Source organism: Fistularia commersonii, chromosome 34 (assembly GCF_037954325.1).
Source record: "Fistularia commersonii isolate RoL2024-O1a breed Wild chromosome 34, RoL_Fcom_v1.0, whole genome shotgun sequence".
Classification (NCBI taxonomy): domain Eukaryota; kingdom Metazoa; phylum Chordata; class Actinopteri; order Syngnathiformes; family Fistulariidae; genus Fistularia; species Fistularia commersonii.
In genome coordinates this window covers 495,515-508,732 of record NC_141317.1, presented here as the reverse complement: position 1 = coordinate 508,732, position 13,218 = coordinate 495,515, and the positions used below count along the sequence as shown (strand labels likewise).

At 41.9% G+C, this 13,218-nt stretch overlaps 1 protein-coding gene across 2 annotated transcripts in view; it reads left to right on the top strand.

Moving 5' to 3' along the window:
• Positions 1 to 361: 361 nt before the first annotated feature.
• The window catches only part of vps13d (vacuolar protein sorting 13 homolog D), a 106,118-nt gene continuing 93,261 nt past the window's right edge, over positions 362 to 13,218 (top strand). For both annotated transcript variants that reach the window (XM_086142117.1, XM_086142116.1), the window contains exons 1-7: positions 362 to 594; positions 3,157 to 3,401; positions 3,519 to 3,596; positions 6,891 to 7,081; positions 7,299 to 7,379; positions 11,819 to 11,935; positions 12,924 to 13,028. In XM_086142117.1, coding sequence (XP_085998243.1) covers positions 3,305 to 3,401; positions 3,519 to 3,596; positions 6,891 to 7,081; positions 7,299 to 7,379; positions 11,819 to 11,935; positions 12,924 to 13,028 — 669 coding nt within the window. In that variant the 5' untranslated portion in view covers positions 362 to 594; positions 3,157 to 3,304. The remainder of the gene's footprint in view (positions 595 to 3,156; positions 3,402 to 3,518; positions 3,597 to 6,890; positions 7,082 to 7,298; positions 7,380 to 11,818; positions 11,936 to 12,923; positions 13,029 to 13,218) is intronic.

The window sequence follows — 13,218 nt, the reverse complement described above, 5'->3', positions numbered from 1 at the left end:
ACAAAAGTCCCAGCAACCCCAAAGTCACACAGAAAACAAGCATCACATAAATCCCAACATTCGTGACTCGCCACAGTGTATAATGAAGTAGTTAAATATAGCTCCACGTCGTTTGTGTCATAAAACATGTCACACATTTTAATGCTTATTGAAAAAAAAGTTAAAATTTTATGATGAAATTTTTTATTTTATTTTATGATGCGTGAAAAGCCATTAACTGATCATTTTCTAGATCACTTATTATCAGCCAAAGATAGTGGCGTCAAATATCGCGTCATAGGATAAATTGTTTGTTGTCTTCACGTGACAGGAAGTGTTTAGTAAGTTCGGCGTTGATAGGAAGTGACTTCTATAAGCGATGTAGGGCCACACGATCACTAACAGTTACTTACAGGAACGGATTCCACCACAAGAAGATGCGTTTTCTCATAAAGCGAAGACGGTGCAGCTCGTGTTCGTTTTCTCCACGCCGACTGCTAGCTTTCTGAGGCAATCACTATTGAGGTCGCTTGCTAAGTGGTTAGCTTTGGGATCACAACCTTGCACTGTCCGTCACCGCAGCCAAGCCGATTTTGTCTCAGTTGTCTTTTAACGGTAGGAGCTTTTCCCTTAACTTTATGTCGTTACCGCTTTCCGTTTGTGTGCTTATATTTATTATGGGAACACGTTGGGACAGTGTGTGTCCCAGAAGCACTACCCGGCGCTTTTGGGCATTAGCTGAGTGTCAAGATCTTTCGTAAGACATTGAAGAGATAATCATGGTTAGCCTAGCCATGAAGAGCTTTATCTGATTTTAGCGGTAAGCCATTAACGCGGGTATTGTAGCTTTTCTTAAAATTCACGACTTGGTCACTTTTGTTCTAGTCTTCTAAAGGCTCATTTCAATCGAGAATATTTGATGTTCTCATACCGATAGACGGCCAAGTAAAGCCGGCCTCGATAAGCCATTACCTCTGTTAATAACTAATTTGAGGTGTCATTCAGGTCATCTGTCTGGCCGCGGAGTCAAAGAAAAGTTCACTCTAGGTTGATATTTTCCGTCGTATTCAAAGTAGGTTTCTAACCTCCAGGAACCTAATTTTTTCAATAATCCTATTCAGAGGTCTGATGCAGTTGGACCCTTGACTGTAAATCCAAAACGGTTTAACGCTGATGTGCTGCATGAACTAGATATGCATATTGTAATTCATGTTTTCTTGTGCTTTTGATTGAAATTATAGGTACTTTGGGTTGCAAGTTTGAAGTCCACCTTAAAAGACTAAATAATAGTCGGATATTGTTCAGCATGTTAGTATTATTTGTTGGATTTTGATTACATATAAATTGAGACTCCATTTATAATTGGTGTTAAAATGTGTTTCGACAGTCTGAATGAAATCAGATGGCTCTTGACCACATGAAGGAATGGAATACATAAACAATCAAAATACATTGAGATTTAATCTGCCAGACCCCCTTGGACGTGCAAAGGGAGACCTTGTGGCCGTAATGAGATAAAATGCAATTGCACTGTTCTGCGTCCAGCCTTATAATGTAAATACTGTTATAATCCTAAATCTTTCACAAATCCAATCAAATATTTTGAGTTTGAGAAGTGATGGGAGACCTGTTCAGGTCTCCTTGTCTCAACTGTGTTTGTACTTTGAAGTTGGCCTCTGGACCCTGATGGCCCTAAATACAGATGAAGTAAAAACCTAAGAAAGCAGTATGCCTTTTGTTATTGTTCGGCTATTCATGTTTTGTTCCCTTCACTGTCACATCCCATTTTCCTCCACAAAAAACATATAATAATATCACCTATTAATAGGTGGAGTCAGAAATATGCCAAGTATGTCACTGATCTTGACGTCAGTGTTTTTTCTTAGTTCCAACAATGTATATCTTGCATAAACCAGGCTACTTCAATTTATTGGGTAGGCTGCAATATATCGCGATGAGAATTCAAAGTCTCCTAAACCAAGTTTTATACTTGTCACTTACAGACAGTCCCTATCAACTTTATACCTTGAAAATGCCTGTATTGTTTATAACCGTTCTGCCTTCATATGTTCACATAGGGTTTCATTCTGGGAAGAAGGTGATTAAGATGCCCCATGAAAGAACACTGCCTTTGTTTAGACTGGACAAAAAGCTAGAAATGCCCACCAGATTGCTTATACATTTGGAAATAAATTAAATGAAGACTAATTCAGACATGCGTTGTTCTTGAGTGAGGATGCATCATCTCCATCCGTTGTACAATCCGATTGTCAGATCATAGTGCTAATAATCTGCTAAAAACAATGGTAATGGCAATGAAATTTTTTGGGGGGGAATGAATAAGAAACACATAAAATTAATTTAACCTTGCTGTCATGTTTGAATTTTTCATTAAAGGATGGTTACACTCATATATCCATCCATCTTCTGCTGCTTATCCTACACTCAGGGTCGCGGGGGATGCTGGAGCCTATTCCAGCTGTCATTGGGCGAGGGGCGGGGTACACCCTGGACTGGTCGCCAGTCAATCATAGGGACATAGGGACAAATATATAGACAAACAATCATTCACTCATTCATTCGGGGCAATTTCCCCAATTTTTTTTCCAATTAACCTGCATGTCTTTGGACTGTGGGACACACAGACACAGGAAGAACATGGAAACTCCACACAAAACGGTCCCTTCATTCTTCAACCAGGGTCCTTCATGCTGTGAGCTGTGAGGCTGAAGTGCTAACCACTGTGCCACCTTGCCCCCCGCCCCCACACACACACATTCAAACTCATCCACTCAGTTTTGTCCACTGCTGTGAATAAGAGAATGCATAGTTGGATTTCTCTGTACATGTATGTGTCCCTGTGATTTACAGGTTACCACTCTAGTTTAATCCATGCCTTCATGCAAAATACAGCTGGGATTAGCTCCAGCATCCCTCCCTGATAAATGGTATTAGAAAATAATGAATATTCTGTCACAATTCTACTAATGACCTGAGGAAGATTTCATCCACAAATTTCTCAAGAGACTTTCTGGAAAACAGTCCACATCTCACCTAAGGAGCTGGAGTGTACGATCAACAATATTTAAGTGTCCCTGTTCTCTGATAGCCCTGTAAATGTCTGTTTTGGCTGCTCTTAACTGAGCCATGTAACATGTTATCATTTCTTCTATCCAGATTATCCACCATATCACCCCCAAGGACACACACACACATACACATACACACACACACACACACACACACACACACACACACACACACACACACACACACACACACACACACACACACACACACACAAACAGTTTGCTCAGCTACCAGGATGCTGGAGGGTCTGGTTGCATGGGTTCTGAACACATACCTGGGAAAATATGTCAGCAACCTGAACACTGATCAACTGTCGATTGCTCTCTTAAAAGGTAGTTACACATACTTGTGCACCCATCCCCCACACATACACTTTTCAGAATTGTATGATGAAGAAATGAATTAGCCCCGATTTAGTGAGAATTATTTTTTTGCTCCTTGTTCTTTAGGTGCTGTTGAGCTCGAGAACCTCCCTCTGAGAAAAGATGCCCTCAGAGAGTTTGACCTGCCTTTTGAGGTCAAAGCAGGTGAGCTGCACACTCTAGTGAAACAGAGCTACACAAAATCCTTTTACCAAAAAGACTGATGGTGATTCAGAACTATTTAATGTCTAACTTATACTGTAGTTTGGATTCCTTGAATGTTATGTTTGTCATGGAGATTCACAGTTGTGGCAAAATCTCAGGTTTTGTTTCAAGTCGTTCTTTATTTATTTATTGCCAATAGTTTCTTTCCTTGAAAATTTACTTCAAAATTATTTGAAAACATATGTTGATCATAATGAACACCATGTTCAGGTATAAAGGTGTGCTCTTGGCATTGAATGTTTGTGTGAACTAATAGAAATTACATATAGAATAGAAGAGAATGTAAAAGCCATCACATGAAAGATTTGTTGGTGAGTTAACTTGGATCTGTGACGGGCTTCGCTGGCGTCCATGCCCCTGAATGTCTGCTCACATTTGTAGATCAAGCCAGACAACGTCACCATTTTATGTGCTGTCCGCTGAAGGTTTTTAAACATGGCTAATGGCTGATTTAAAGCTTGCCTTGGTTGTCACGGTTCCGGGTGCTTTTTTTTTCCTGTGGCCCCATCTTGTCAGCTGATTTGGTCCACCTAGACACGCAGCTCCCGCCCATGGCAGGCAATCAGTGCGGTCTTAAAAGATTCACTTTCAGTTCCACTAGTTGTCAGGTTGTCTTTTTTTCTCTTCCCAGTGGACAAGTTGCCTTGTTTGCCATGGGAGAGTTCCCAGAACTGACCCTGTCTGTCTTAGGGCTTCAAATTTCAAGTTCGGCGGGCCGGATTAAAAAACCAAACAGGCCGAATAAGTCCTGTGGGCCGTAGTTTGCGCATGCCTGCCTTAAGCCATAGTTCAACGATCGATCTCCTGGTCGTGTCATTGGACTTGTAGCTGTATGTTCTGGATTTTTGGGTGGTGAGAGGGGCAGAGCTGTCAACCCGTAGTTTGCGCATGCCTGCCTTAGGCCATAGTTCAATGATCGATCTCCTGGTCGTGTCATTGGACTTGTAGCTGTATGTTCTGGATATTTGGGTGGAGAGAGGGGCAGAGCTGTCAACTGATCACTAGTTGGTGGTGAGCTGGCTCCAATGATGGGGAGAATGCTGGTAAGACCTGGCAGACTCAAACGTATCGTGAGGGTTTGTTAGGAATGCCTGGAAGAGTTCCTTGTCAGGAGGAGTTTCAAGTCCCACCTCCAGGAGAGCTTCAACTATGTCCCAGGGAAGGAGGGGGACATTTAGTCCAATTGTCCATGTTACATGCTTCCGTTTTTCGAGGCCACAGATGGAAGGTAAGTAGCAACAGTGGTCCCAACATTGTTTGGACAGTGGGGGCAGTGCTGCTGGATTGGCAGTCTGCAGTGGTGATCCCCCTCTCTAAAACTGGGGATTGGAGGGTGCGCTCCAACTATAGGAAGATCACAGTCCTTTGCCTCCCTGGTAAGTTCAAGTTGTCCGTGGTGGAGAGAAGGGTCTGCTGGGTTGCTGAATCGGAGATCCAGGAGGAGCACTGTGGTGTTAGTCCTGGTTGTGGAGTTTTGCCCAATCAGTCTACATGTTTTGGACCTGAAGAATGCATTTGACTGTGTCCTATGAGGGGTGCTCCGGGAATATGGTCTATTCAATCCTGTAATACAGGCTGTTCGGTCCCTGAGAGACCGAAGTCGGAGCTTGGTCCCCATGCCAGTTGTAAGTTGGATTAATTTCCTGTGTCACCAATTTCTGTTCATTACCTTTATGGACAGAGCTTCTACGTGCAGCCAGGGTGTTTAGGGGATCCAGTTTGGTGGCCACTGGATTGGATCTCTGGTTTTCTCAGATATCTTGGTCCTTTGTGCTTCATCGGCCCGTGAGCTCTGCCTCTTGCTGGAACGGTTTGCAGCCAAATTTAAAGCTGACAGAATGAGGATCAGCACCTCTATGTCCAAGGCTGTGGTTCTTAGCCAAAAACAGGTGGAGTGCACCCACAGGGGTGATGTCCTATCTCAAGTGGAGGAGTTCAAATATCCTTGGGTTTTGTTTAAGAGTGAGGTAAGGTCGGAGTAGGAGATTGACAGGTGCATCGGTGTGGTGTCATCAGTGATGCAGTCTCTGCACTGGTCTGTCGTGGTAAAGGAGCTGAGCCAAAAAGGTCAAGCTCTCAATTTACTTTTCCATTTCTGTTTTTACCCTCTGCTATGGCCATGAGCTATGGCCATGAGCTGTGGGTTTATCACCAAAAGAACAATATCACAAATCCGAGCGACAGAAATGAGTTTTCTCCGCAGGTGGTCCGGAGTCTTCCTTAGGGATAGGGTAAGGAGTTCGCTATCCGGGAGGGGCCAAGTGTAAAGCTGCTGCTCATCTATATTGAGAGGATGAGGTGGCTTTGGCATCTGGTTTAGATGTCTCTTTGTCACCTCCCTGGTGAGGTGTTCTGGGTATTTCGAAGTGGGAGTGGGCCCTGAGAATGACCCAGGGCACCCTGGAGAGACTGTCTCTAGTCTGGCCTAGGACCACCTTGGGATCCCCCTGGAAGAGCTGGACCTAGTGGCTGGGGATAGGGAAGTCTGGGCCTCTCTGCTTTGGCTGCTGCCCCCACAACCCAGTAAGCGGTATAGGATTGTTGGACGGCATAAGTTCATCAGTAATTGGTGTTCTCCCAGAATTTCCTTCCATTATCTATACTGCTTTTCCTGCACCCAGAGTGGCTGGGGTACTTGGAGCCTATCCCAGCTGTCATTGGGCAAGGGGTTGGGTACACCTTACATTGGTTGCTAGTCGATTGCAGACCCCAAAGTTTTTTAACTATAAATAATTTGGAAAATCAGCTGATGTTCTGCAAAAATATTCCAGAGTAATGGCAAGGATTTTCCTAAAACTCAGCAAGAAACATCTTCGGTAACTGAGAGCCTCACTCATTCAGAGCCCTGTATAAACATCATAACTATACTTTTTGATCTTCCACTTGAATGTAACTGTGATCTGCATAAAGATTACAGAAAATAGAATACATAGGACAAAAAAAGTTTATTAAAATAGTTATTAAATGAATGTTAATACTGTAATAGTGTTAGTTAATGTTTCTCTCCATTTTAATATAGAATAACCTTTGCACACAGTTTGTAGACAGACCTTTTTTCATGTAATGTTTACAAAAATGGGAACTTTGCACTTTGAACAAAATTCAGGGCTCAGAGTATGTGTTCAACAGAATTAAAAGTAATGTGTCCTGATTGTTAGGCTGAAAAAAATTGACCAGTATTTTATCAGCATGCTCTATATTTACCTTAACCTGTATCATGTTGTTGGTCATCAGGATTCATTGGAAAGATCACGCTGCAGATCCCTTTCTACCGCCCTCACAGTGAGCCATGGGTCATCTCCATGTCCCAGCTTAACCTCATAATTGGGCCTGCCCCACTGCAGGAATATGATGGGGAGAAAGAGAAAGAGGAGGAAAGACAACGCAAAAAAAGCCTGCTAAAGGCTCTTGAAGACAAATTCAAGGTAGGATTCTGTCCAAGACAGCAAAAAGTAGACATTTTACCAATGTTAATTGCTGTCACGTTACATTTCACAGCCGTACAGACAATTTTAAAATAGTGATTGGTACCTCAAGAGGGTGTTTTATACACCCTCAGTTTGCACCATCAGTATAGGGTTTCCGCCTACAAGTTATAATGGCAGTGTGTGACAATATCTGTGTGTATTGTTTGCCCTACAGAGTGAATGTGAGCAGAAAGGAGAATCTTATTGGTACTCAGTCACTGCCTCTGTGGTTACAAGGATTGTGGAAAACATTGAGGTAATGTAGCCAACTTTATAACACAAAGTTCTTACTATACTGCATACCTTATCACAAAATTATAAGTGTTAACATGTTTCGATATAATGATAATAAAATGTTCAATTATGTAAGGGTTTCTTCAACATTCATTTGCGTAGCTTCCCTTTCAGAACTTATTCGTTGACAAATATTTGATGATAGCGCCATTAATTAATATTAATTACACGCCTCACTGACTCATGAGTGGTGTATGCACTCATTTGGATTTCATCTGGTATAAATCAGTGAACAGAAATGTAAGGCTGAATTGTAATTATTACTGTAGGTGAAATATATCAAAACTATTGATAAATTATGTATTATTATGTATATATTATGATATATTATATTGATATATATTGAAGTTGTGCTGCCAGTTAGTAATTTCACAGCACACTATCAACTACAGTAGTGAGAGTGCCAACCACTCATTGTGATATGTGGTCAGTACAGTATATTTCATATGTTAAATAATCAATGACAATGTTGACATCAAATCATACCCCATGTGTGCACAATTTTTGTTATAATAATCACTGAAGTTCCAAGGAATTGTTGCACTGGGAATGCAGATGTTTCCACCAGAGAACTTCTTATTTCGGCTTTTCCCTTCAGGGGTTGCCAGAATGAATCAACTTTCTCCATCTAACCCTATTCTCCATATCCTCCTCTCTCACACCAACTACCTTCATATCCTCTCTCACTACGTCCATAAATCTTCTCTTTGGTCTTCCTCGAGACGTCTTGCCTGGCAGCTCCAGCACCCGTCTACCAATATATTCTGTATCCCTCCTCTGTACATGACCGAACCATCTCAGTCTGGCTTCTCTGACCTCTCCAAAACATCTAACATGTGCTGTACCTCTTATAGACTCATTCTTTATCCTGTCTATCCTGGTCACTCCCAAAGAGAACCTCAGCATCTTCATCTCTGCAACCTCTAGTTCTGCCTGCTGTCTTTTGGTCATTGTAACAGTTTCTAGTCCATACATCATTGCTGGTCTCACCACTGTCTTGTACACCTTTCCTTTCATTCTGGCCAATAGTCTTCTATCACATAGCACCCCTGACACTTTTCTCCACCCATTCCAACCTGCTTGGACCCGTCTCTTCACCTCTTTTACGCACTCTCCGTTGCTCTGGACTGTTGACCCTAAGTACCTGAAATCCTCCAGCTTCTTGATCCCCACTCCCTTTAGCCTCCCCGTTCCAACCGAGTTCCTCTCATTCACACACATATATTCTGTCTTGCTGCAACTAACTTTCATTCCTCTCCTTTCCAGAGCATACCTCCACCTCTCTAGATTTTCCTCTACCTGTTTTCTGCTCTCACAACAGATCACAATGTCATCCGCAAACATCATGGTCCATGGGGATTCCTGTCTAACCTCATCTGTCAGCCTATCCATCACCATTGCGAACAAGAAGGGGCTCAGAGCTGATCCCTGATGGAGTCCCACCTCCACCTTGAGCTTCTCTGTTACCCCTACAGCACACCATACCAATGTCTCACAGCTAGCATACATGTCCTGCACCAGTCTAACATACTTCTCTGTCACTCCAGATTTCCTCATACAATACCAGAGCTCCTCTCTTGGCACCCTGTCATATGCTTTTTCTAGGTCTACAAAACACAATGCAACTCCTTCTGACCTTCCCTGTACTTTTCTATTAGCATTCATACTCTTCCTAGGCATGAACCCATACTGCTGTTCACAAATGATGACTTCTGCTCTCAGTCTAGTTTCCACTACTCCTTCACATAACTTCATTGTATGGCTCATCAACTTTATCCCCCTATAGTTGCCGCAATTCTGCACATCCCCTTTATTCTTAAAAATAGGCACCATCACACTTTGTCTCCATTCCTCCGGCATCTTCTCACTCTCTAAGATCCTGTCGAATAATCTAGTCAGAAAATCTACTGCTGCCTCTCCTAGACACTTCCACACCTCCACAGGTATATCATCAGGACCAACTGCTTTTCCACTCTTCATCCTCTTCAATGCCCTCCTCACTTCACTTTTACTAATTTGTGCTACTTTGTGGTCTACAATAGTCCCCTCTTCTACCGTTGCCTCTCTTTCATTTTCCAAATTCATCAGCGCTTCAAAGTACTCTTTCCATCTTCCCATCACTCTTCTAGCATCTTTCAGTACATCACCCTCTCTATCCTTAATCACCCGGACCTGTTGTACATCCTTTCCATCTTTATCTCTCTGTTTCGCCAACCTGTATAGATCATTCTCACCCTCCTTACTATCCAACCGAGCATACAAGTCATTGTGCGCCCTTTGTTTTGCCTTTGCTACCTCTATCTTTACCTTTCGCCGCATCTCCCCGAACTTCTGTCTGTTCTCTTCAGTCCTCTCAGTGTCCCACTTCTTCTTTGCTAACCGCTTTCTCTGTATATACTCCTGCACTTCCTCATTCCACCACCAAGTCTCCTTATGTACTTTCCTTCCAGATTACACACCAAGTACTCTTCTACCTGTCTCCCTGATAACACTAGCTGTAGTTGTCCAATCATCTGGAAGCTCACCCTGACCACCCAGACCCTTTCTCAAGTCCTCCCTGTAAACCATGCAACACTCCTCCCTGCTCTGCCTTTGTCCTCTTCATCTTCCTTGTCACCAGTCATCCTACACACCACCATCCTATGCTATCTGGCTACACTCTCACCTCCAACTACTTTGCAGTCACTGATCTCTTTCAGGTTACCTCGTCTATACAAGATGTAGTCTACCTGTGTGCTCCTACCTCCGCTATTATAAGTTACCTTATGTTCCTGTTTTTTCTGGAAAAAGGTGTTCACTACAGCCATTTCAATCCTTTTTGCAAAATCTACCATCATCTGTCCCTCTGCATTCCTATCCTGGATACCAAATCTGCCCATCACTTCTTCATCCCCTCTATTGCCTTCACCAACATGTCCATTGAAGTCTGCACCAATTACCACTCTAATTTCTGGGAAAATTCTGCATCACTTCATCTAACTCATTCCAGAACTTCTCCTTCTCTTCAGATTCACATCCCACCTGCGGGGCATAGCCACTAACAACATTGAGCATCACACCTTCAATTTCCAGTTTCAGACTCATAAGTCTACCTGACATTCTTTTCACCTCTAGGATGTTCCTAACTAACTCCTCCTTCAAGATAACTCCTACTCCATTTCTCTTCTTGTCAGTACCATAATAGTACAACTTAAAGCCTGCTCCTAAGCTTCTAGCCTTACTACCTCTCCACTTGGTCTCCTGGACACAAAGTATATCCACCTTCCTTCTCTGCATCATGTCGACCAACTCTCTACCTTTTCCTGTCATCGTCCCAATATTCAAAGTCCCTACTCTCAGTCCCAGGCTCTTTCCTTTCCTCTTCTCTCTCTGCTTCCGAACACGCACTCCTCCTCTTGTTCTTGTTCTTCGATCCACAGTAGCCCAATTTCCATTAGTACCCTGTAGGTCATCAGTACCAATGGCGGTCGTTGTTAACCCGGTCCGCGACCGATCCGGTATGGTATAGTTTTGGTTGACTCGCATGTTTGGATTGGGAAAAGTTTTACGCCGGATGCCCTTCCTGACGCAACCCTCTGCATTTATCCGGGCTTGGGACCGGCACAGGGAGACACTGCTCCGTGCCCCCCCAAGGCAGGCTCGGAGAGACACGGGCCAGTGCCGCCCTGAGGCTGCATTTGATTTCTACATGTAATATGACTTTTTAAAATTTGAAAACAGGCATTTTAACACAGGCTAGGTGAGAACACAAGATATTTTATTATATTTTCAGACAATTCAGTCCTTAATAATTAAATGTCAGCCATTCAAGCAGGAACATTGTTAAAAAAAGGATAAAAGGAAGTGATGAATAAAACATCAGCTACTTTTCAGAGTTGTCATAAAGGTTTTACACCTATTTAAAAAAAAAGGATTTCAAGTTCCATTTTTGTTTCATTTGTTCAACTTTCTTTCTGTGTTCACCAAACCCAAGTCTTGGCATCTCTCACTTTGTCTATGGGGACAGCTTTTTTACTTTTCTGCAGCTCAGCTGAACTTGGTGCTGCCAATGCGTTAAACAAGGGAGTTTTGATGGAATTGCTATAGGCAGCTTTGGTCAGGTGGCAGGAGCAGTCGTCCAGGAACAGAAGGTTCCTGGTTCAGTTGCAGAACTCCCTCCAACTGAAATGTTTATTAAGATACTGAACCACTGACTTCTCCATAGGCACTGCTTAGCCCATTACATATGGCTCATCCATGATGGGTTGAATACAGAGGACAAATATTGCTAATGTTGTGCAATCCGTTGACCTGAATATGACAAAATAAGTGCAACCTCTTTCTTTATTCTTGTTGAAATTATTGTACCCTGAATAGCCTGCTCATAGTGACTAAACTCTATTGTCCCTAATGTGCATATAGCTGAACATCCAAGATGTGCACCTGAGATTTGAAGATGACTTCTCCAACCCGGAGAAACCATTTTCCTTTGGGATGTGCATCAACAATGTTTCAGCTCAGAACCCCTCCAGAGATCCGGTGAGGAGTCTTTTCACAAGACCTGTTGTATTTTTTTAATGTCTATAGTTAAAGTCTCAAATTGGCTGAATTTATCCTACATTCAAACTGCTCTGATTTTTTTTAAATTTAGATTAACATGTTCAGACAGAACAGGAATTGTAGGAATAACCTTACAATCCCCAAATGAAAATATCCGGTATGCCCTCTGGCTGGGGGAGCAATAAGAACAATTCCATGTTTATTATGTAAATTCCCATTTTGTGCAATATACTCACGAAAAAAATGTATATTTGCATTCAAATTTTAGAGGAAATATATCCCATGCCCCCCCTGAGGCATTGTGTGTTCATACATTTCTGTAATCCATGCTGTAATTATGATTGGCTTAAAAAAGGGACCTGTTTGCTCTTTTCTACAAATTTCTTAAATTAATGTATGAATCCAGTTTTAACTTGCAGATTGTCCTTAATCTATTCACTGAAAACATGTTGGCTGGCAGGCAATGCAAGCAATTTTGTCAAAACTGCGGTATCCAACACATTGGTAGTGAGTGCATTTATACACATTTACAAAGATGAAGAGGCTATACTGCAGATGCTCAAAAATTGAAATAAGATATTTTTTTTGCAAATGAATCAGATTTGGGATTTTAGTTGCCAGTGCTGTAACATGGGTACTCATGTCTGAAAATAAATAGAAAGATCTCAAGACCTTTCTATGAGCTGAGAGGATTTTGGACAGACCCCCTTGTTCTTTGAAAATACCTACAAGAGAGCCGCACCCTGGGTTTGTCTTCTCCTCTAAGATTACTGAAGAAACATTATCTAAATCTTTCAAAATAAAATTTTTAAACTTTAGTACAGGTCATTGAAACATCTAAAATGCTTTTCTATTTTTCACCATACTTTTAAATGTGTATTTCCTCATCCTTGTATAATTATGCTATGTAACCACTGTTGCATAAATACCCCTAATGGTAGTTTTTTTTTCTTTCAATTAATTTTAGGTCCGGAAACTCATCAGAGAGAAGCAGCTGGAAATAGATGATTTCTGTGTCTACTGGGATACAGAATGTAAAATGCTGGGAAAACTCCCTGTCAATGAGATCCAGGTTAGCAAGTCAGATATAATTAGAATATAACAAAAGTAAAATAAAACATTGTAAAAGAAAATTCTATTTCTCTTTGTGGGGTTTTCTTCAGACATTTGGCTTGGATTATGTTTGTGATACTATCATAATGCTGAGCCAATTTTTGTGGGGGGGGGGGTTTCAGTAGCTAAAAAGTAGAATCAAAATGTTT